The sequence below is a fragment of the Puma concolor genome, chromosome C1 (genome assembly GCF_028749965.1).
Source record: "Puma concolor isolate L17-30 chromosome C1, mPumCon1.1.hap2, whole genome shotgun sequence".
NCBI lineage: Eukaryota > Metazoa > Chordata > Mammalia > Carnivora > Felidae > Puma > Puma concolor.
The window spans coordinates 223,128,693-223,149,471 of NC_141674.1; the positions used below are offsets into that span (position 1 = coordinate 223,128,693).

A 20,779-nucleotide genomic window follows, 5' to 3' on the forward strand; every position below is an offset into this window, starting at 1 on the left:
CTCAGAGGTCCAGGAGGGCTACCTGGATCAAGTGGTGACACTTGTCTGAGTGGGTCCACAGATGCCTGTGGTTATTGTCCCAGGACCTGAATGTGCCATGCAAAGAGACTTGAGAACTGGCAGGATTCCCACACGGATTCCACATGGACCTTGGAGCAAGGGCCGTCATGGTAGGGACGGGCAGGTGGAAGTCTCTGGAACGTCGTCTCCCTGGTCAGGACGGCAATCCAAAGGCAGAATGCATCCTCGATGAGAGGGTGCAGTGGTGGTGTCCTTAGCACACCTGTAAGGAGGCGGGCAGGTTGTAAGGAGTATGGTTGATTGAAGACACAGGTGGTGCACCCAGATGCGGCATTGCTGCCGCTGCCCTCTCGGCGCGTGGCATGCCGTCACGGACCTGGCAAGTGCTTGTTCTCTGCCAGTTTGCAAGGCCACCAGGATCCACTCTATGTGGCAAAGCCAGCTGTGCACCTTAGGGTTCTGTGAACACCTGCCCTACAGCCACGTGGGCCGGACGTCTTCGTGCTCTTACCCTTCCCCAGAACATGCCGCCGTCTGCTCTGTCATTGGCATATGGAATTGGATGAGCCCGACAACCAGTGGAGATGCTTCAGTAGGATGGCTGGGAGCCAGGGGGGTGCGTGGGGGATGAGCCCCACCCTGGTACCAGGTACTGTGTCAGGAAGGCAGAAGCCACTTTAGTGATGGTGACGGGACGATGGTTGCAGGAGGCGGCTACCACTCCTAAGTCTGGGGGTTTCTGGGGTTGGCAGCTTGGAGGAGGGGCACTGATTAGGACTCAGAGCCCTGAGGAGGGCGGGCTGCTCGGCTGGCGGGTAAGATGTTTGGGAAGGGGTGCCCCGCGGAGCCGGGACTCCTGTCCCAGGACAGGGTCTTGCTCAGCTGGCCTGGCCACCCCTGAGGGAATTTGGTGAGGCTGGGACCTGGCGCCAGGCTGTTGGGGTGATGCTGCAGGGAGCATCCATCAGGCCAGGAGCTTCCTCTTCCTCCCCCCCCCACTGCCACTGTCTTTCTCAGGTGCCCTGGCCTAACAGGCCCCACAGACCAGTGGTCAAAAGGCATGTCAGAGCTGGGTGGCAGGCAGAAACCTGGAGGGGTTGTAAGAGGCAGCCGCCGGGCCAGGCTGCCACCACTTCCCTGCCTGGGTGTGGTTTTCCGGTCCCCCAGCCCCAGTGCGGTCCCTCCGAGGTCGCCTCACTTGAGTCCCAGGCCTGGGCCTTTGTTCAGGAAAATGTTCAGGCTGTGTGTGCGCAGGCAGCTTTCTGAGCTTCTTGGGTTCTGCCTGTAATGCGTGCCCAACTTGCAGAAGTGTCTGCCCTCTGGCTGGAGGTGGGGTAGGGGCAAGGCTTTGGGCGCTTGGGAGCCAGAGTTCCCTGGGGGGGGGGGGAGGGCAGAGACTTGGGATCAGAGTTCCCTGGGGGGAGCCAGAGACTTGGGGGGCAGAGTTCTCTGGGGGGAGTCAGAGACTTGGGGGGGGGGAAGAGTTCCCTGGGGGGGGCAGTTTCCTGGGGGGAGCCAGAGACCCCTGAGGGAGCAGAGCTCCTGGGGGGAACCAGAGACCCCTGGGGGGGGGGCAGAGCTCCCTGGGGGGGAGCCAGAGACCCCTGGGGGGGCAGACTTCCCTGGTGGGAGTCAGAGACCCCTGGTGGGGGGCAGAGTTCCCTGGGGAGAGCCAGACACTCCTGTGGGGGGAGGGGCAGAGTTCCCTGGGGGGAAACCAGAGATCCCTGGGAGGGGCAGAGTTCCCTGAGGGGGAACTAGAGACCCCTGGCGGAAGGCAGAGTTCCCTGGAGGGTGCCCTGCAGTAGGAAGAGAGAAGGGACAGTCAGGGCGGGCCACGGTAGGACCTGGCCTTGGGAAGGGGTGGGAGGATGTGGGGGGAGCCCTGCAAGGCGTGCCGAAAGCGGTTCAAAGCCTTCTGCCCGCGATGCGCAGAGGACCCGGGCACGCAACCGGGCGCACCGCAGGCCTGGGGGCAGGGCTTGGAGGGCGCCCGTCTCGCGGGAGGCGGGGCCTAGAAGACGCGGGGGCGGGGCCCAGAGCAGGATCGGAGGGACGCCGGTGCGCAGGCTCAGTCGGCCGTGGCTCTGGCGGCGCAAGGCCTGCGGCGGCGGCGGCGGCGGCGGCAGCGGCGGGACGGGGACGCGGACGTGAGTGCGTGCGCGCGGCCGCCGGGGGTCTGTGGCTGAAGGGCCGCGAGTCGGGGCGGCGGGCTGGGGGCGTCGCGCGCCGAGGCCGTTCTCGAGTGCGAGCCCGCCGGGTTACGTGCCGTCACGTGGGTGCGCGGGCCCGACTCCCGGCCGCGGCTCGAGCCCGCGCGCTCGTTCTTCGGCCCCTGGCGGTGGCGCGCGTGCCGCGGGGAGGCTCGGAGAGGCGCGCTCATTTTCCCCAGGTCGCACAGCGCTGGTGAACCCCGCGGGCAGTGCTGGCCCGCGCGCCGGTTCAGGTTGTCTGAGCTCCAGAAGAGGGGCGCGTCCCCGTCCCCTGTCCCCTCGCCTGGGTAGGTCTGGGGGCTCCCTGTACACGTCGAAAGTCGCCTGCAGCTCGGCTGGCAGCCGGAGAAGCTTCCCTACCCCGCCCTTTCCTTTGCTACACTTTTTACACTTGGTAACGTACACGTACGACATAAAACGTACCATTCCAACCATTGTCAGTTGTACTCAGTGGCTTCCACCCTTTTCGTGTCTTCAGTCCTGGTTTAGTCCTGAAGGGCGAGGGGGCCAAAAGACAGGTTTGTGACGGCAAATGTCAGACTGTCAGAGGGTGGCGCAGCTGGCTCCCAGCCAGGTGTGCAGCTCAGGGCATTCCCGAGAGGGGGGGTCCTGCAGGAAAACACCCGGGTCAGGATCGAGGGCAGCGCCCCTGCTCTCGGACCGCCTCCCCGCTGGACAGCAGGTCTGTTCCTGGGCCTGGCCCGGACTTGGACGCCTCCGGCTCCTCTCCGGGCAGGTGCTTGTCTCTTCCCAGGTCCTAGTGTTTCAGAGTCACAGGTCCCATCCCTTGCTTTTGTAGGGCAAGGGCGATGGCACCCCATCTGGTGCAGCCTGGGTGGCGCTTCTGGCGGCAGGCGGCGTGCACTCTGGGAGCCTCTGTGCAGCACAGGACATGGGCAGGGGTGTCCAGGATCCCCAGGCTGGGCAGCCCGTGGGGAGCCACGGCCACCAGCCCCCGGGTCTACAGAAGTGGCTTTTCCACGTCCCCCCGGGCCCCGGAGGTGATGCTGACCCGGGAGCGCTACCCTGTGAGGCGGCTGCCATTCTCCGTGGTGTCTGGGGAAGACCTGGCAGCCTTTGAACGCATCGTCCCCGGCAGGGTCATCACAGACCCAGAGGTGCTGGAGGCTTCAAATGTGGACTGGCTTCGAACCGTCCGAGGTGAGTGAGGGTCTGTGCACACGGTGTCCCTCAGGGGGACGGCGGTGTGCGCTAGCAGTGAGAGGAGAGACGACAGCACTGAGCTCCGGGTAGAGGACCACGGGGTGACTGTCACATATGCCTTCTTTTTTTTTATTTTTTATTTTTATTTTTTTTTTACTTTTTGAGAGAGAGAGAGAGACCGAGCACGAACAGGGGAAGGGGCAGAGAGAGAGAGGAGGACACAGAATCCGAAGCAGGCTCCAGGCTCCGAGCTGTCAGCACAGAGCCCGACGCGGGGCTTGAACCCGCGAACCGTGAGATCATGATCTGAGCTGAAGTCAGACCCTTAACCACCTAAGACACGCAGGTGCCCCCGTGTAGCCTTTCTTACACTGAAGAAAAGCTGTACTGTGGTTTTAAAGTGTTCTGAGAACAAAATTCATAGAGGTTTATTGGTGGTATGTGACATCTGCGAATAAAAGCAGTGTCCCCTGGCTGCTCTGAGGGGGGTGTGCCGGTCCCTGCAGCTGCCCTAACAGCCACACACTGGGCGGTTTACAGCAGGATGTAGTCTGTCTGATCAAGGCGTGGGCAGGGCCGTGCTCCCTCTGAGGCCCTGGCGCAGGCTCCTTCCTGCCTTGTCCAGCTCCTGGTGGCCCCGGGCGTCCCTGGGTTGTGATGGCTTCCGTGGGTCTCCGGCTCCATCCTCACATGGCTTCTCCCCGTGTGTGTCTGTGTCTCAGGTCTCCCTCTGCTTCTCTTGTAAGGACCCCTGTCATCCCCCCAAATCCAGGATGATTTCGTCTCTAGATCCTTGGTCTAATTACGTGTGCAAACACCCTTACCCAGATGAGGTCAGGTGCACAGGTTCTGAGGGACAGGACGTGGACACTCTGCCCCTGGCATGTCACTGGGACAAGGTGTGGAGCTGCTGTTTGGCCACCCCTGCCTCCCTCCTCTCACCACACCTGTCCGCACCAGCACACGCCTGGGCACCTGCTTGGTGGTTCTCGTCCGTCCAGACCCAGCACACCCTTCCCACGAGAAAGAATTTGTAAGTCTCTTCTCTCCTGAAATGTTTTCAGCGGTAACGTAACCCGTCTACTCAGACAATGATCAAAACCCATCACAACATCCTTGCTGTAGTATTGAAGAGACCTAGGAGACAACCAGTTTACAACGAAGTAATGTATTTGTTTATAGTTTTTTATTTTTTCAAATGTTCGTTTATTTTTGACACACACACACACACACACACAGAGCATGAGTAGGGACGGGGCAGAAAGAGAGGGAGACACAGAATCCGAAGCAGGCTCTAGGCTCTGAGCTGTCAGCACAGAGCCCATCTTGGGGCTCGAACTCACGAACCGTGAGATCACGACCTGAGCCGAAGTCTGACACCCAAGTGACTGAGCCCCCCAGGTGCCCCATGAAGTAATGTATTGATTTCTGCTGTGTTGGTTTGATCTCTCCTCTTTCATTCTTGATTTTATGTATTTGGGTCCTTTCCCTTTTTGATCAAACTGGCTAGGGATTTATCAATTTTGTTAATTCTTTCAAAGAACCAGCTTCTGGTTTCATTGATCTGTTCTTCTGGGGGGTTTTTTTGTTTGTTTTTTTGGGGGGTTTAGATAGCATTGATTTCTGCCCTAACCTTTATTATTTCCTGTCTTCTGCTGGTTTGGTGTTTTATTTGCTGCTCTTTTTCCAGCTCTTTAAGGCGTAAGGTTAGGTTGTGTATCTTTCTTCCTTCTTTAGGAAGGCCTGGGTTGCTATATACCGAAGTAACGTATTTAAATACGTAATGCCTGGATTGGCTGGGCAGCCCTGTCCTCAGGCTGGGCCTGGACTTAGCCCCTGCAAGGGCTGTGCTATTGGTGGGAAGAACTCCAAGGAGGGTCCACAGCAGCTGGGAAATGCTGTGCGTCTTGAACCGGTGCGTGGTCTTGAGCGAGTGGGATTAGGGTGTGGGCTCAGGCAACGTAGGCGGCTCCTGTGAGGAGGCCGGAGACACAGGAAGTCCTTGGCCTGTTCTTTACGGGCCAAGCGCCTGAGAGTGGCAGGGCTCCCAGCCCCACCCTGCCTGCTAAGTGGGGACCCCACAGGGCTGATGTGGCCCCACCGAGAGCCCCTCACCCGCACAGGGTCTGCAGGCTCACGTGCACTGCTCCTGGAAACAGGACAGAGCGCTGTCCACCTCGGGCTCAGCCGGGCCAGGCCCCCGTCCGGCTTGGCACTGCTGCCTGGCTGGCCCTTAGCCAGATGGACCTGAGCTCCACTGCCCGTAAACGGGGGATGGGCTCCCACCTTGGAGGTAAGAACCCAGTGTGCTTGGTGCTCGAGGCTTGGGGTGTCTTCCTTCCGGGCCTCCAGAGCGGGTGGAAACGGTGCCTGGGATGGAGACCATGTGCCTCCCCAACCTGGGCAAGGGCGGGCTGTCCCCTGGGGGCCCTTCCTAGGAGCCTCACGCTGGACGGCCTGTCCGCCTGCAAGGCTGCACATCGTGTGTGCCTGCGTGGGGGACCCCCCGCTGCCGAGACCCTGACCCGAGAGGCTGGCACTGTAGCCAGCCCACCTCCGAGCGTCCACGCGGTGGGTGTCCACTGAAATAGTTTGTTGAATTTTTCTCTAAATAGCCCTTGACGTGGCTTTCTTTGGGGGAGAAAGCAGCTCTAAACTAAACTACACTTTAACATTTTAATCTTGGAGTTGTGTAGAAGATACAGCCAGTAAATGCTGATTAGGGCTTCGTGATTCTTTTTTAAAGGTTTATTTATTGTGAGAGAGAGCATGCACGCAGGGGAGGGGTGGGAGGGAGAGAGAGAGTCCCAAGCAGGTTCCACGGTGTCAGTGCAGAGCCCAATGCAGGGCTCGAATCCGTGACGGTGAGATCATGATCTGAGCTGAAATTAAGAGCTGGACACTTAACTGACTGAACCACCCCAGCACCCCAGAGCTTCATAATTTTTTAAAGCATAGTCTTTATTTGAAACAGAAGCTGTCATTAAATATCTCACCCAAACATTAGGTTACTTGCTCAGAGGTGAACCCCAGAGATTTAGTGAGCGCCTCACCGAGTGCGGGTCTGGGGGTCCCAAATGTGAAGACATACAGGAGGCTGACCTGAGGGACAGGGGCACGAACGGGGTGGGCTGCACGCCAGGTGGCCGTGAGGGCCCGGGAGGCCAGCACAGGCGGTTTTCTCGGGGCTTTGGGAAGCCACCCACAAGGGTGTTCTGGGGCCGGAATCGCCAGTGCAAAGCCCTTGGCAAGGCCACGCTTGGTGTGTTTGTGGGGTCGTGAGACCTGTGTGCAGCTGCGGTGGGTTGGGGAGGGGAGGGGAAGTCAGAGAGCAAGGGGCTAAGTCGTCGAGATCTCTAGGGCCGTGTGGGTCCTGGCTTCTCCCCCAAGCTGATGGGGAGCTACTAGGAGGCCCTGGGAAGAGAGGGGCCCGTGGCCTGACCGTGGCTGCCGCGTGGGGCACAGGCTTCCACGGCCTAGTCAGGGAAGCCCAGAGGACAGCGTGAGTCTTCGAGGGGCCGTCAGGAGAGATGGGCTCGGGTGCCAGGTGTGCGTGTGGAAAGAAGAGTCCCAGGTTTGCTGATGGCCAGCTGGGAGCCCTCGGGGCCATGTCTGTTGTGGGGCAGTTGGGAGCCCTGGGGTCTGTCTGCTGTGGTGGGTGACGTGCGTTCGCGGAGGGCGGTCTCCCACACCCGGGAGGGGCCGTGGGCCAGGTGGGTGCCTTCCGTCCCGCAAGCCCGGTGGCATCCAGAGTGCGGGAGAGGAGCCAGCTTCTGCCGGGGAGTCGGGATGGTGGAAGGAGAAGGTGGCAGGAAGGCTCAGAAGCCGCAGGAAACGGCTGCCCCAGCGAGAACTTGGGCCGACCGTGGCTCTCCGCTGGGTGAGGGCGCTGCTGGCAGACGGCGGGCTGGATGCTGTGCTGCCCTGACCCCTGTGCGGCTTTTGCTGGCTTGGGCAGTTCTGGGGCCTCTTCCACTCAGACACCCTTTCCTGCAGTCCTGGGCCATGTCCCCAGCCGTGTCTTTGATGATTTTCTGTTCTCTCTGTGGGTGCCTGCTGTTGACATATTAGAGCATTTCCTCTCCCGTTAGGAGGTAAATGTCCTGAGAGCGGGACATCTTGCCTGTTTTCATTCTCTGTGCCCTCAGCAGGCCCCGACACACAGGGTGGGCACACAGACACCGTTGGGATCCCAGCAGTAGGTGACTGAAGCCTGCAGGGTCTTCACGGGTGACCAGGGTCCCGGGACTGTGCTGTCCCAAAAGATCAGGGCTGGAGGGCAGACATGGTTTGTTTGATGACAACCGAATGAGAAGGGGCTTTCAGAATCCCAGACGTGACCCCGGCACAGAGGATGCCAAGACGGCAGCCCCACGGATCTGGCGTCGACGAAGGCCTTCGCTGAGCTCAGCTGGTTGTGGCTCTCAACGGACGGAGGGATTTGCAGACGTGCAGGCTGAACAGCTAAACGGAGCGAAAAAGCACACGCATCTTACAGATACAGAGCTCATGGCCTTGGTGGATGAGACTAGCATGTCACGAAGGTGTAGGAACCATGTGTCTTCTCCAATTCAAGGAGGTAACTCACAACAATGAGCTGCTAGAGAAACAGAAAATAGAAAAAAGAATGAAAGAATTAGAACAGAAAAGAATCCTCCCTGAGCGGAGTGTGAAGGAAGCTGAGGACAGTGTCTGGGAGGTGCTGATGGCACGGAGGGCCCAGGTGGAAGGCTCTGGGGAAGCTTGCTACCCCCTCCCGTTGCCGGCACGGGCAGAGGGGCCCACATGGGGAAACACCCTCTCTTCTGCCCTGATGGGCACTTTATTTGGATGATTTGGTAATCCTGTGTTTCCTCCATCACCCTGATCCCCTTTCGGATCCTGGCTCTGCCCGCCACCCCTGTTCAGGGCACTCTTCTCCCCGGGGCGGGGGGTGGGGGGTGTTGAGTCACGAACTCCCTGGAGGGGGACAGTGGGAGCCGGGCGGGTAGGGGAGCTCTGCCCGAGCCTACTACTAGTTATGCTGGTTGGACCAAGGAAAGGTGTCTGTTCCCCACCCACTCTGCTTCCTCTAGTCCAAGGATGAGAGCAGATGGCCAGAAGGGCCGAGGGTTTCAGCCTCTACTCCTCCCTGTCCCATCCCCTCCAGAGCTTTGGCTCTGTTCCCTCTGCAGCGAAGCCTTTCCTGCTTTCCCCCTTTCTGTTCCTCTCAGTGAAGCCCTCAACCCGTGAGTCTCCACACAGATAAGGAAGAAAGGAGACGGGGACACAGCTGAATTTAAGTGAACCTTGGTGGCAGTCTGCCTGAAGATGCCTTCCTGGGTTCCTCCCACACGTTCCGAGAGAAAACGCGGAAATAATCCAGCAGCACCTCCACGGCTGCCTCCCTCTGGCCTGTGTCATCAGGTGGTCCCCGCAATCCCAGGGTCTCCTGGAGCCTTGGGGCAGTGGTGTGCCGGAGCTGGCCTGTCCTGGCTCTGGACAGCCAGTTATCAAACAGTTGTTAGAGGGGCACCTGGGTGGCTCAGTCGGTTAAGCATCCAACTCTTGATCTCAGCTCAGGTCCTTATCTCAGGGTCGAGAGGTCACGCCCTGTGTTTGCTCCACACTAGGCATGAGGCCTACTTTAAAAAAACTCTTAGAATTTTGTTGCAGACCAGTTGTAAAACACAGCCATTACTAAAAATTAAGTTACATAGATATATAATTAAATTACGTTTAAAACAAGGATAATAGAGGGTGCCTGGGGGGCTCAGTCGGTTAAGCGTCTGACTTCGGCTTGGGTCATGATCTCACGGCTTGTTAGTTCGAGCCCCACGTCGGGCTCTGTGCTGAAAGCTTGGAGCCTGGAGCCTGCTTTGGATTCTGTGTCTCCCTCTCTCTCTGTCCCTTCCTTGCTCGAGCTCTGTCAGCCCCTCTCTCAAAAATAAAAAAATAAAATAAAATAAAATAAAATAAAATAAAATAAAATAAAACAAGGATAATAAATATTCGGAACTTACTTTTTCCTGGGGCTCCTGGGTGGCTCCGTCAGTTGAGCGTCCTCTTGACTTCGGCTCAGGTCGTGATCCCAGGGTTGTGGGACTGAGCCCCTCATCTGGCTCCATGCCGAATGAGGAGCCTGCTTGGGATTCTCTCCCCCTCTGCCCCTCTCCCCTATGTGTGCCTGAGTTCCCTCAAGAAAACAAAAGAAACAAACAAAACCCAAAAAACTTACTCCTTCCTAAAAAAAAAAGGAGTAAGATAAAAGCTACAGCCAGATGGTGAGGCTCCGTGAAAAGTCACTGATGGGAGGATCCCGTGTGAAGTGTGCCTCCTGCCTTTCTGAAGCCCCCTCGCCTACTTTCGTACTTTTTACAAAGTCAAAGGGGCAGAGAGGAGCTTGACCATCTGGGGGAGGCAGTGGTCAGGAACACCGATGGGCTGGCCTGGAGGGGCTCCTGCCGCCACATCTGGGCGTCAGACCAGTCACGGCAGCAGAGGGCTGGTGTGTAAGCTGGTGCATCCAGTAAGAGCCCACGAGGCCCCACGGATATGATCGAATAAGTATGTGAGAGGGAAGGGCAGCCCCTCTGTGGGTGGAAAGTCAGCTAATAATGGCAGGTGGAGGGATGGACGAGGGATGGACTGAGCCTCTTCTGGCAGACCGTCCCCGAGCTGGCACTGGCGGTGGAGGTGTGGGCAGCGATGGGAGACTTGGAGTCTCAAGTGTCTCCGCATGAGAGAGTTACAGTTAGGGAATCACGAGCCTGGCGGGCGCCCCTTGCCCTGGGTCCGGGCCTGGACGTGGATGCGGGGGTCTCCCCCACCCCCCTGCGGGCTGAGACGGGACCCATTTTTGACACCCCGCTCTCGTCCTTGAGGTTTGTGGGCTTGTTGGTAACGGTGCCCTGAGGGTCGCCCCCCAGAGGAGCGTCGCTCAGAGGGTACACTGACACTGCCCTCCGTGTGTGACGTGCTCCTTGGCGTTGCAGGGAGCAGCGTGCTGCTGCTGAGGCCGCGGACGACAGAGGAGGTGTCCCACATCCTCAGGTATGGAGCCCGCCCCGGGCAGGGGCCTCACCCGCGGACTGGAGCTGAGTGGGGTGGGGGGGGGGGGCGGTTGCGGACATCAGGCGGCGGATTGGCCTTGCCGTGCAAACGGCGTCTTTGATGGCTTTATGTCAGTAAACCGTCGTGCCTGTTCTAGAACAGTTGGAAAACATAGACAACCATAAAGGAAAATATGGCAAAAGCAACCAGTGTTTTCCCTCCAGAAGTAACCGCCGATGACATTCTGTTTCATCTGCCTTGGTGTGGTTTCTGACTGTTACTGACTGTGTCTGTCATGTGATGCCTTCTCCCCCTGCCCCGTTTGGCCGTGTCCGCGCCTGTTTCTAGATGCTAATTATTCTCCCACGCCGGTTTTTGAGGTTGGAGTGTAATCGACGTGCAGTGTCCTGTTGGCCTGTGGGGGATGACACCGTGGTTTGATAGTTTTACCCGTTAGCAGGTGGTCTCGTGACTACGTGTGGTCCCCATAAGGTCCCTACGGCGTTCCTGACTTCCCGTGGGTGCCTCCTTCCCGGGACCGATGTATGTTATAACTGTGACCTTGTGCCTCTGCATCTGCGCCCCCCCAGCTGGCAGGCTTCTGTCCTCCGTGGGCCTGTTTCTGTTCGTTTGGTTTTCTGGGTTCCACGTGTGAGATCATACAGTGTTTGCCTTCCTGCGTCTGACTCACTTCGCGTCGTGCCCCCAGCGCGGACTCTTCCACGCCACGTCCAGTGCGTGAGGGGGTGCACCCCACAGTGCTCTGCAGCTCACTGGCCTCCCGGAGCTGCCAGAGAGCACGCAGCGGGGCCGTGCACCTTTACGCTCACGTAACCGCGGCTTCGGAATGGCCTCCGTGAGCGCACGTGGGCCCACGCACACTCACCGTCAGCCCACCGCGGGGGGGCTCTCCACCTGCCAGGGCGGCCCACGTGATGTGCGCGCGCGGACTGCCTCCCGCGGGCAGGTGCGCTCCTTCTGCAAAGCCACACCCTTATGGGCCCTCCGCTTAGGCCTTTGCGGAGTTGGAGCCTGGCCGTGGACGAAGTGCCACCGTGACGTGGACGTGTGTGGAGCGTGGTGGGGTGGGGGGAAAGGAGCCCGGGGGCTGGGAACTGAGCGGCTCTTGGGGAGCAGCAGGGGTGCAGCTGGCACTGGCGCTTTGTTCGAAGAGGGGCGCCCTCGCGTGCCACCCTGTCTGGCATCTGGGAAAGTGCCAGCCTCGCGCTCTGTGCAGTCTGTGACAGACACGGGCCTCCTCAGACTCGTCCCACGTGGGGACCCAGGAGGCTCCCCCATCTGGGCTGCGGCCAACAAGAGAGGGTACGGAAGCGAGGTTTAGTGGCCTCACAGCCGGGTGTTGGCCTGCGTGCTGTCCTGTAGGGATGACGCTGTGTGTGACGGGGGGCCCTGATGCCCCCTGTGCATGTCTCAGGCACTGTCACGAGAGGAACCTGGCCGTGAACCCGCAGGGGGGAAACACAGGCATGGTGGGAGGCAGCGTGCCCGTCTTCGATGAGGTCATCTTGTCCACCGCCCTGATGAACCAGGTCATCAGCTTCCACGACATGTCCGGTAAGCCTACCCTGCCCGGGGTGCCTTGATTGCTGGCCTGTGGCGGGGCCCCGGGGGCCCCCGCTCTGTGCGCCCGGCCCTCTGGGTGTGTGTGTGCCCTGGGGAGTCATTCAGCTGGTCACTCGGGGGCCTGTGCTGGGGGGTCGTGGTGAAGGGGAGGGCCGTGAGTCCCTGTGACCCTGGCATTTTTCTGGCCAAGATGGCCCTGTCTGCCCTTGTGGATGCGGTGCCCCGTCTGAGGCACAAGCCAGCGTGCAGACCCTTCCCGCCCAGCGGCCCCAGTGGCCCGGTGGCTCGTCTGTCCAGCAGGACACCTCTGTGGTGGGGGCCCTGGGCACAGCACCCGTCCTGCTCCCTGCCGGCAGCACCCAAAGCACAAACTGTCGTCAGGTTCGTCACATGTCCCTGGGGGGGGTCCCCTGCCAGCCAGGGACCCCCTCCTGAGAGCACTGCTCTCTCTCATCCCTCCCACACGAGGGTGAGCGTACATAAGGGTTTTCTTCTCTGGTTTGGGGGGACATACACCTTTTCATTGCCTGGATTCTGTGGGGGGACGGCTCTCGGGTGGCTGACCCCTGTGGCCCCCCACCCCCCGCCATGAGTCCTTGCTCCTGTGGGGCCGGAAGCCCCCCCCCCCCCCCCCCCCCCGCCTTGAGTTACCTCCTCCCGCCCGGCAGGGACCCTGGTGTGCCAGGCGGGCTGTGTCCTGGAGGATCTCAGCCGTCACGTGGAGGAGAGGGGCTTCGTCATGCCCCTGGACCTGGGGGCCAAGGGCAGCTGCCACATCGGGGGAAATGTGGCCACCAATGCAGGCGGCCTGCGGTTTCTGCGCTACGGCTCACTTCATGGGACCGTCCTAGGCCTGGAAGTGGTGAGCTGGGGGGCGCTGTCCGCCGTCCTATGTCCCCCCGGCCCTCCTGGCCGTCTCCCAGCACGGACTGTGCTCCCCTGTGAGGTCCGCGGGAGCCCCGTCCTGGCTGGGCTGCTGGGCCGCTCTGCAGGTTGCAGGGACAGCTGGGGTGGTGCAGGGTGAGGTCGAGACACGGCGGGGGGGGGGATGGGGGGGATGGGGGGGTGGGGGGGGTGGGCCCGATGCCACCTCAGCTGCACCTGGCTGCGCCCCCTTCTCTGCCTCCCTCGGGGGTCTGCTGGCTTTAGGGGAATGAGTCTTTCCTTCAGCCTGATTAAGTAACGCCGGGCCCCGCATTCCCGAACACTCCGGGGTGTGGTGGGGTGGGGGGGCCCGTGCCTGGCTCTGCTTTCTGAGGCGGTGCTGGGCTGCAGCAACCCCCCCCCCCCCCCCGCCCCACAGAGCATTGCGGTGGGAGGGGAGGGACACCTGCTGGGACCGAGGGCTGAGCCTGCTTCTTTCGCCCATTAGGTTCTCGCGGACGGCACGGTCCTGAACTGCCTGAGCACCCTGCGGAAGGACAACACGGGCTACGATCTGAAGCAGCTCTTCATCGGGTCCGAGGGCACGCTGGGGGTCATCACGGCCGTGTCCATCTTGTGTCCGCCCAAGCCCAGGGCTGTGAGCGTGGCTTTCCTCAGTAGGTGGGCCGGCCGCCGGGTGGACGGCTCAGTGCCGCGCCTCCTCCGGCTGCCCTGCCCTTGGTGCAGGGGTGGGGGCCCTTCGGGAGGCCGCTCCTGCCTCTCCCAGCTTCTCTGTCTGTTCCCAGAGGAGTCAGGACCTGGCCTTCTTGGTTCTGGAGCGGACCCTGTCCTGTCTTGGTGCAGAGCACACTTTATTCTGTAACACAACTGGGGCTTTGCTCGTCTCTTCCATCCGTTTGGTCCGCTGTTTAAGTAGCTTATGCTGGAAGATGCTGGGGGAGATCGTGTCATTTCTTGTGTGTTCATTACTGTGGGGGAATCAGTCACGCCTGTGGGGACGCACCGCCTGCCCTGTCGCTGCTCGTCCCCGTCGGCTCACAGCATGCCTCCTACGTCGGGCCTTCCACCTGGGACACACTCCTCGTGACGCGTCCTCTGTCCCCCGCTGTGTCCGCAGTGACTTCGTCCCCCCCCCCCCGTGACGACACTGTCACTGGTCCACAAGCACGTTGGGTTTGTTTTTGTTCCTCCTGTCGAGTGTCACTGCGTGGCCTGTGGCTCGTGCTGGTGGTCACGGGGAGGCCTGCTGCCCTCTGCCACTGTGGCTTCCGGGGACTCTGGCGCTCTGTTCTGTGGTCACCTTAAAGGTCTTCTTTTTGTCTTTGGTCTTCTGTGATTTGGGGCGCGTTGTGTGTGGGTCTCGTGAGCTTCCTGCACCTGTGGCTTGATGTCTCACCAGTTCTAGAAGATTCCTGTCTTCCTGTCCCTCAGGGCTGTCACTGAACCCACGACACAACTTTCCAGTGTGTGCTCTCGCTCTGCCGTGTTTTCCACCCTTTCACACTCCTGTCGCGTCTGGGCAGTCTCTTCCCGTCTGATCTCCATTTATGGGTGCTCCCGTCGCGGTGCTCCACGTGCTGCCAAACCCCCACGTGCCCTGTCGTCCCCACCGTGGCACCTCCATGTGCTCCTTGGATGTGTGCAGAGCAGGCACCTGCCAGCCTCGCGCTGTGCAGGACACACTTCCCCGCCCCCCGCAGACTCTCCCTGCCTCACCTCTGAAAGGCCGCGTGCATCCCACCCCTCCTGCCGCAGGGTCGCCTCCGGCCGCCGGCGGGCGAGCTACCCGGGCCTGTGCTGGGCCTGGCTGTGTCTTGAAGCCCCAGATGAATTTCCCACGGAAAGCCGAGTGCTGGTTGTGGGAAGAGAGCTACAACGAAGCCGTTCCCAACCACTAGCCCTGCGTTCTCATTACGTCTCGGCCCCTCTGCTTCCCACCACCTTCCCGAGGCTGCCCAGCTCGCCCAGCACCCTCCCCTGGGGTTGGGGTCGGCGCGGCCGCGGTAAGGGGGGACGGGGTGGGTGTCGGGGGCCGTGGGCTCTGGGGCCTGAGGCTCTGACCCTTTGCAGGTTGTCCGGGCTTCTCTGAGGTCCTGCAGACCTTCAGCACCTGCAAGGGGCTGCTGGGTGAGATCCTGTCCGCGTACGAGTTCATGGATGCCGAGTGCATGTGGCTGGTCACGCGTCACCTTCGCCTCGCCAGCCCGGTGCAAGGTACTGACCCCAGCTGGCGGGCGGCACCCCCTCCGGGCCCTGGGTCGCAGGGGAGGCTCGCAGGCCATCAGTCCTGCCCACAACCTGGGAAGGTGTGGCAGGAACCTGGACAGGTCGGTGTGTCCGTGGCCCCGGCGTCGCCACAACTGGCTGAGTGCAGAATTCCTTTACGCGCGTTGTAAATGCGCCCCCAGTGCGGGTCCCTTCGGTGCTGCCTGTTGTGCCAGAGCGCCGGGGCCTTTGAGAACCCAGGTGCACTCGTCAGAAATGCCTCTCTTCGACTCAGAGGAGTATCTGTCCGTGACAGATCCCAGCTGGTTCATTCCAGACCAGCACACGGGACGCCGATACCACGTTGCAGAAAGTGTCTGTGCCTCGGAACCTGTAGATCTTGGTATTTTCACCTCTGAGATCTGCCCTAACAGATGGTGGCACTGCAAGGCCGCAGGGCTGGTTCTGGCGAGGGCCCTCGTCCTGGCTTGCAGACGGCCCGGAGCTCTGTGCTCACGTGGCCTTTCCTGGTGGTGGTGGTGGTGGGGTTCCTGGTGCCCCTCCCTCTTCTTATGAGGGCACCAGCCCTGTGGGGTCAGGGCCCCACTCTTATGACCTAAGTTAGCTTTAATTACCTCCCAAAAGGCCCCGTCTCTAAATATAGTCATGTTGGGGGTGGATTAGGGCTTCACTGTGGGAATTTGGGGGACACAACTTAGTTCAAAATAGTCATAAATATGGAAAGATCTTTATGCTCTAAATTTTAAAAGTTCATCAATTAATGATTTAATTTTGAGAGAGAGAGAGGGCACGCATGGAGGGGCCAGGAAGCAGGGAGAGAATCCCAAGCAAGCCCCATGTTGTTAGCGCAGAGCCTGATGCAGGGCTTGAACCCACGAACGTTGAGATCATGACCTGAGCCAGAGTTGGACGCTCAACTGACTGAGCCACCGAAGGGCCCCTAAGACTCCTTTCATAATCATGTTTTACTTTTGTAATTGGAAAAGGAGCCAATAGAAATGTAAAAGCTCTCCGTGTTTTCTATGACGTGTGAGAAGTTTAAGAGCAGAATGTGCATTTCAGCGTGGAAAAAGCCACTCTCTGGAAAACACTGTTCTGTTTACAGTAGGACCAACTTGTCGTGTTTTCCTGGAAGGGACAATGTAGTACTGAAGGAAAAGACGGTTCAGTGAGTTTATTTGTGATTTCAACAAGTGTAAAGATAAACTTACAGTAGCCTTGAAAAAACAAGCTTAACGTTTTCTTATAGTTACTAACGTACCTTTTTTTAAACTTCAAAAAAGATATCTTCGGTAAAAGGTACGCATCTTTCTTTTTTGAGAGAGAGAGATCATGGGTGTGTATATACAGGGAAGAGGGGCAGACGGAGAGGGAGAGAGAGAATCTCAACCAGGCTCCGTGCTGAGTGTGGAACCTGATGTGGGGCTTGACCCCATGACTCTGGGAACATGACCTGAGTTGAAATTAAGGCTCCACTGAGCCCCCCACCCAAGTGCCCCTAGTGTGCATTTTTTGCACGAACTGCTGAGCATTGCGGGCACAGTGGGCCACATGGGCATGGAGGTCTCTCCTTTAGCCCGTAGCCTCCCCACCGTGTGTGGTTTTGTAAGAGGGGCCCCATCCAGGCGCCAGTGCTGAGGGTTTCGTGGTGTCATGTGGTTGTTCATGTGTTTCTGGGGAGCGTGGTCTCTCTTCCAGTGAAAGACCTGTTTTTTATTTTATTTTATGATTATTTTTACAAGTTTATTGATTTTAGTGATCTCTACACCCGGCGTGGATTGAGCTCAACCCCACGGTCCAGAGTCACGTGCTCCTCGACTGAGCCCCCCAGGCGCCCCATGAAAGACCTGTTTTTATTTATTTTTTAATAATTTTTTTAATGTTTATTTTTTTGAGAGAGGGAGAGAGTGCAAGCAGGGGTGGGGCAGAGAGAGAGAGGGAGGCATAGAATCCCAAGCAGCTCCAGGGCCTGAGCTGTCAGCACAGAGCCTGATGTGGGGCTCGAACCCATGAGGTGTGAGATCGTGACCCAAACTGAAGTGGGACACTTACCCGACTTGCCCCCCAGGCGCGCTGAAGGACCTATTTCTTTTTTTAAAAAAAAATTTTTTTTTTTCAACGTTTATTTATTTTTGGGACAGAGAGAGACAGAGCATGAACGGGCGAGGGGCAGAGAGAGAGGGAGACACAGAATCGGAAACAGGCTCCAGGCTCTGAGCCGTCAGCCCAGAGCCCGACGCGGGGCTCGAACTCACGGACCGCGAGATCGTGACCTGGCTGAAGTCGGACGCTTAACCGACTGCGCCACCCAGGCTCCCCGAAGGACCTATTTCTAAACTGAGCAGAGGCTTCCTGCTGTGTGAGCTGCCTGCCCGATGGCCCCACAGGGCTGTCGGAGACGCTCAGCCCAGGCCCATCCTGACTGTCTGTCTGCCGGCCTCGCCTCTGCTCATCCTGCTTTCTGTGCCTTCCAGAGAGTCCCTTCTATGTTCTGATCGAGACCTCAGGCTCCAGAGCAGGCCATGATGCTGAGAAGCTGAATGACTTCCTGGAGCAGGTGCTGAGCTCCGGCCTGGTGACGGATGGGACCGTGGCCACAGACCACATGAAAGTCAAGGTGCGTGTGCCGCTGCCCCTACCCTGCTTCTGTCGTGCTGAACTGGTGCAGGACGTCTGCACGGTGCCGTGTGTCTGGCTCAGGGTGTGCGCTGTCCGGATGTGGGCAGGTGTCCCTCGCTCTCTGGAAGCACACTTTTGGGTCTCTGTCTTTATCGGTCGTATTCTATGTTGTTTTATTTTATTTTTTAAATGTTTTATTTATTTTTGAAAGAGCACAAGTGGAGGAGGGACAGAGAGAGGAGGACAGAGGATCTGAAGCAGGCTCTGCGCTGACAGCAGCGAGGCCGATGTGGGGCTTGAACTCGTGAATCGGGAGATCATGACCTGAGCTGAAGTTGGACACTCAGCAGACTGAGCCACTCAGGTGTCCCTATCATCAGTATCTTAAACAAAAGCAGAAAGATGGGGCGCCTGGGTGGCTCAGTCCGGTTGAAAGTCTGACTTTGGCTCAGGGCACGATCTCCCGGTTCGTGAGTTCGAGCCCCGCGTCGGGCTCTGTGCCGACAGCTCGGAGCCTGGAGCCTGCTTCGGATTCTGTGTCGCCCTCTCTCTCTGCCCCTCCCCTACACCTTCTCTCTCTCTCTCTCTCTCTCTCTCTCTCTCTCTCTCTCTCTGTCTCACAAAAATAAATAAACATTAAAAAAAAAAGGCAGAAAGAGCTGCGGGGGGACATGGGAAGGTGTGCCTGGAACTGAGCCAGTCTCAAGGGCTACACTTTCCTAGGAGAGGGCATTGATGTTGCCACCAGAGATCATTCGGCTCTGAGGCCAAAGGAGGGAGAAGGAAGCCATGGCTGTGGGAGCCATCGTCACCGTTACCGTCACTGGGGAACTGGGGTGCTGTGTGCCGTCCTCCCCGATTTGTGCTCCGTGGTCACTGGGGCGCTGTGTGGGAGCAGCCGCGGGAGCGGGGTGGTGGGAGGGCTGGGTCTGACCAGGGGCAGGGGCAGAGGCCGTGCAGGTGAGTGGGGCGGGTCTCAGGCTGGCCCTTATGGTCTGCTCGGTGGGTTCCTTTCTCCGCCTTATCGCTGAACCTTTCTCTTCAGTTATTTGTATGTTTAGCAAAGGGGTCAGACGTCAGTGCCTCAGCCCCTCTGCTGACGAAGGGTCTCAGGGCACTTGACCGTCTTCCCGCCTCTATGGCCCCATCGTCTCCACTGGGTGATATCACCACTGAGGGAGACCCAGGCAGGGGCGTCTTGTGCTTCCCCCGCAGTGTCACGCAGCCAGCGCCAGTGCAGGAAACGTGGGCAAATCCTTCAGTCTCCGGATCGGCTCGGTGCTGTTCTCTGCCTGCCGACAGGCATAGTTGTTTCCTTTCTGGTGTTTCCACGCCCTTACTTGTTCCTGAATGCAGTGTCCGTCCGTGGTGGGAGTGCAGGCCCCAGGGCTGTGAGAACAGAGGCTCCCACCCTATCCTGCACAAGCGGGCATTTCCGCTCCGCTGACCGAGGCTTGAGCAGTAGGAGGACAGCGGGAAAGCCAGTGCTCCCTGCTTCTGCTCAGAGCGAGTCCCGAGAGCCGGCCGCTGGGGTGGGGTCACTGCTCCTCCTGTGGGGGCAGCGGCCACGGGGCCGCCACGTGTGCCCACACTGGTCCCTGCCCCGTCTGGACTGCTGGCTTCACAGCTGTGTTCTCAAACGGAGGAGCTGGGCAGTGCCGGGTGGGCAGGGCACGACACGGGGGGGGGGGGGGGGGGGACGTCCCCACAGGGGCATTTGAGCAAAGATAGGACAGAGACAGGAGTGGTCCTCCAGGGCCCTGAGGTGGGTGGGCAGGGTGGGCAGGCGGTGGCGGGGGGGAGGGCAGGTCTGTGGCCACGGAAGGGTGTGGTGGGTGTGAATGGAGGAGCCCGTGGGCAGCCGGACTGCCCCGCAGTGCTCCAGCTCGCGGTGCAGCAGCATAGTGGGCTGTGTGGGGTCATTGCCGGGTTCTGTGCGTGTGAGGCAGGTGGTGGTGGGAGCTGCTGAGGGTCGGAGGCAGAGTGACCTCGGAGTGACCCCTAACGCCGATGATAGAATTGGGGAGGCTGGGACACTGTCTGGTGGTGAGGGGTCCGGGGTGGTGAGGAGTCCACGGGAGTGAGGGGTTGTTGTTCTTCTTTTGGGGACGGTCCTGGCACTGTGATCATGTGAAAAAGCCAGGGCACGAGTCCTTACTTGTAGAAATTTTGCCATGACGCTTCCTGGATCCGGGGGACATGTGGAGGGCAGGACAGTGACCACCCTGCAGCTGAGCGATGGCCTGCTTGGCGCTGTCTGTCCTCTGCTCCATCGTGAGGACTTCAGGTGTCCCTGGTGACAGGTCAGCAAGCCTAGGCAGTGACCCATGGACGGATTTATCTGGAAGGGCAGTGATGTGATGGGTCCCCCACAGCCCGCGTATCCCTGTAGCCCTGTCCCCTCCGTCTGCAGGGTCTTCCCTGTCCCAACCCTGCCTTCACTTGGCTCCTTGCCTGCCGGTAGCCCCAACCAGCTCCCACCCTGTCATCTGCAGTGTCCTCGAGCGAGCCATGGCCATGTTCTGGGGCCCCATCTGGTACTGGCTCTTGGACCAAATCCCTGTGCCTATCACCACAAGAACGCTTCTGTCACCCGGAAAGTTCCCTCATGACTGTCCCAGTCCCCCCAGGCCCCAGCGTTTTGACTGCCATCAGCATAGACACCCTTCGTGGCGGCCCTTGACTCTGCCTGTTTTCTGTCCATCCTAGGCGCTGTGGGCCCTCAGGGAGAGGATCTCGGAGGCGCTGAGCCGGGATGGCTACGTGTACAAGTACGACCTATCCCTGCCCACCGAGAGGCTCTACGACCTTGTGACTGACCTGCGCGCGCGCCTCGGCCCGCGGGCCAAGCACGTGGTGGGCTACGGCCACCTGGGTGAGCTGCGCCGGGGTCAGCAGTGACGGGGGAACCTGGGACCTGGGAGAACCCTAATTGTCTTCATGGATCTTTGGGTATTTTGGAAAGGACCTGGTTTGTGGTTCGGAGGCAGGGCGTGTGGTGCCCGCTGGTGGCCCCCAGAGTGGGCGGGGGGGGG

The 20,779-nt window shown here is 59.6% G+C and overlaps 1 protein-coding gene and 1 long non-coding RNA gene across 7 annotated transcripts in view; one reads left to right on the plus strand and one right to left on the minus strand.

Annotated features, from left to right (window-relative positions):
- Window positions 1-2,917, minus strand: part of LOC147578792 (uncharacterized) — a 4,130-nt gene extending 1,213 nt beyond the window's left edge. Inside the window, exons 1-2 of the long non-coding RNA XR_015255678.1 lie at window positions 2,658-2,917; window positions 150-283 (exon numbers count right to left, since the gene is read on the minus strand). This is a non-coding gene — a long non-coding RNA (uncharacterized LOC147578792). The remainder of the gene's footprint in view (window positions 1-149; window positions 284-2,657) is intronic.
- D2HGDH (D-2-hydroxyglutarate dehydrogenase) overlaps window positions 2,050-20,779 on the plus strand; it is a 26,864-nt gene continuing 8,134 nt past the window's right edge. The window contains exons 1-10 of one of the 6 annotated variants that reach the window (XM_086720199.1): window positions 2,050-2,171; window positions 3,034-3,395; window positions 10,373-10,430; window positions 11,866-12,005; window positions 12,683-12,876; window positions 13,387-13,555; window positions 14,970-15,113; window positions 15,421-15,507; window positions 17,600-17,742; window positions 20,454-20,619. In XM_086720199.1, the coding sequence (XP_086576325.1) occupies window positions 3,044-3,395; window positions 10,373-10,430; window positions 11,866-12,005; window positions 12,683-12,876; window positions 13,387-13,555; window positions 14,970-15,113; window positions 15,421-15,507; window positions 17,600-17,742; window positions 20,454-20,619 (1,453 nt within the window). In that variant the 5' untranslated portion in view covers window positions 2,050-2,171; window positions 3,034-3,043. Of the gene's footprint in view, window positions 2,176-2,208; window positions 2,522-2,555; window positions 2,917-3,033; window positions 3,396-10,372; window positions 10,431-11,865; window positions 12,006-12,682; window positions 12,877-13,386; window positions 13,556-14,969; window positions 15,114-15,420; window positions 15,508-17,599; window positions 17,743-20,453; window positions 20,620-20,779 lie in introns of those variants that run through there. The other 5 variants (XM_086720200.1, XM_086720198.1, XM_086720201.1 and 2 more) reach the window with 5 other exon arrangements.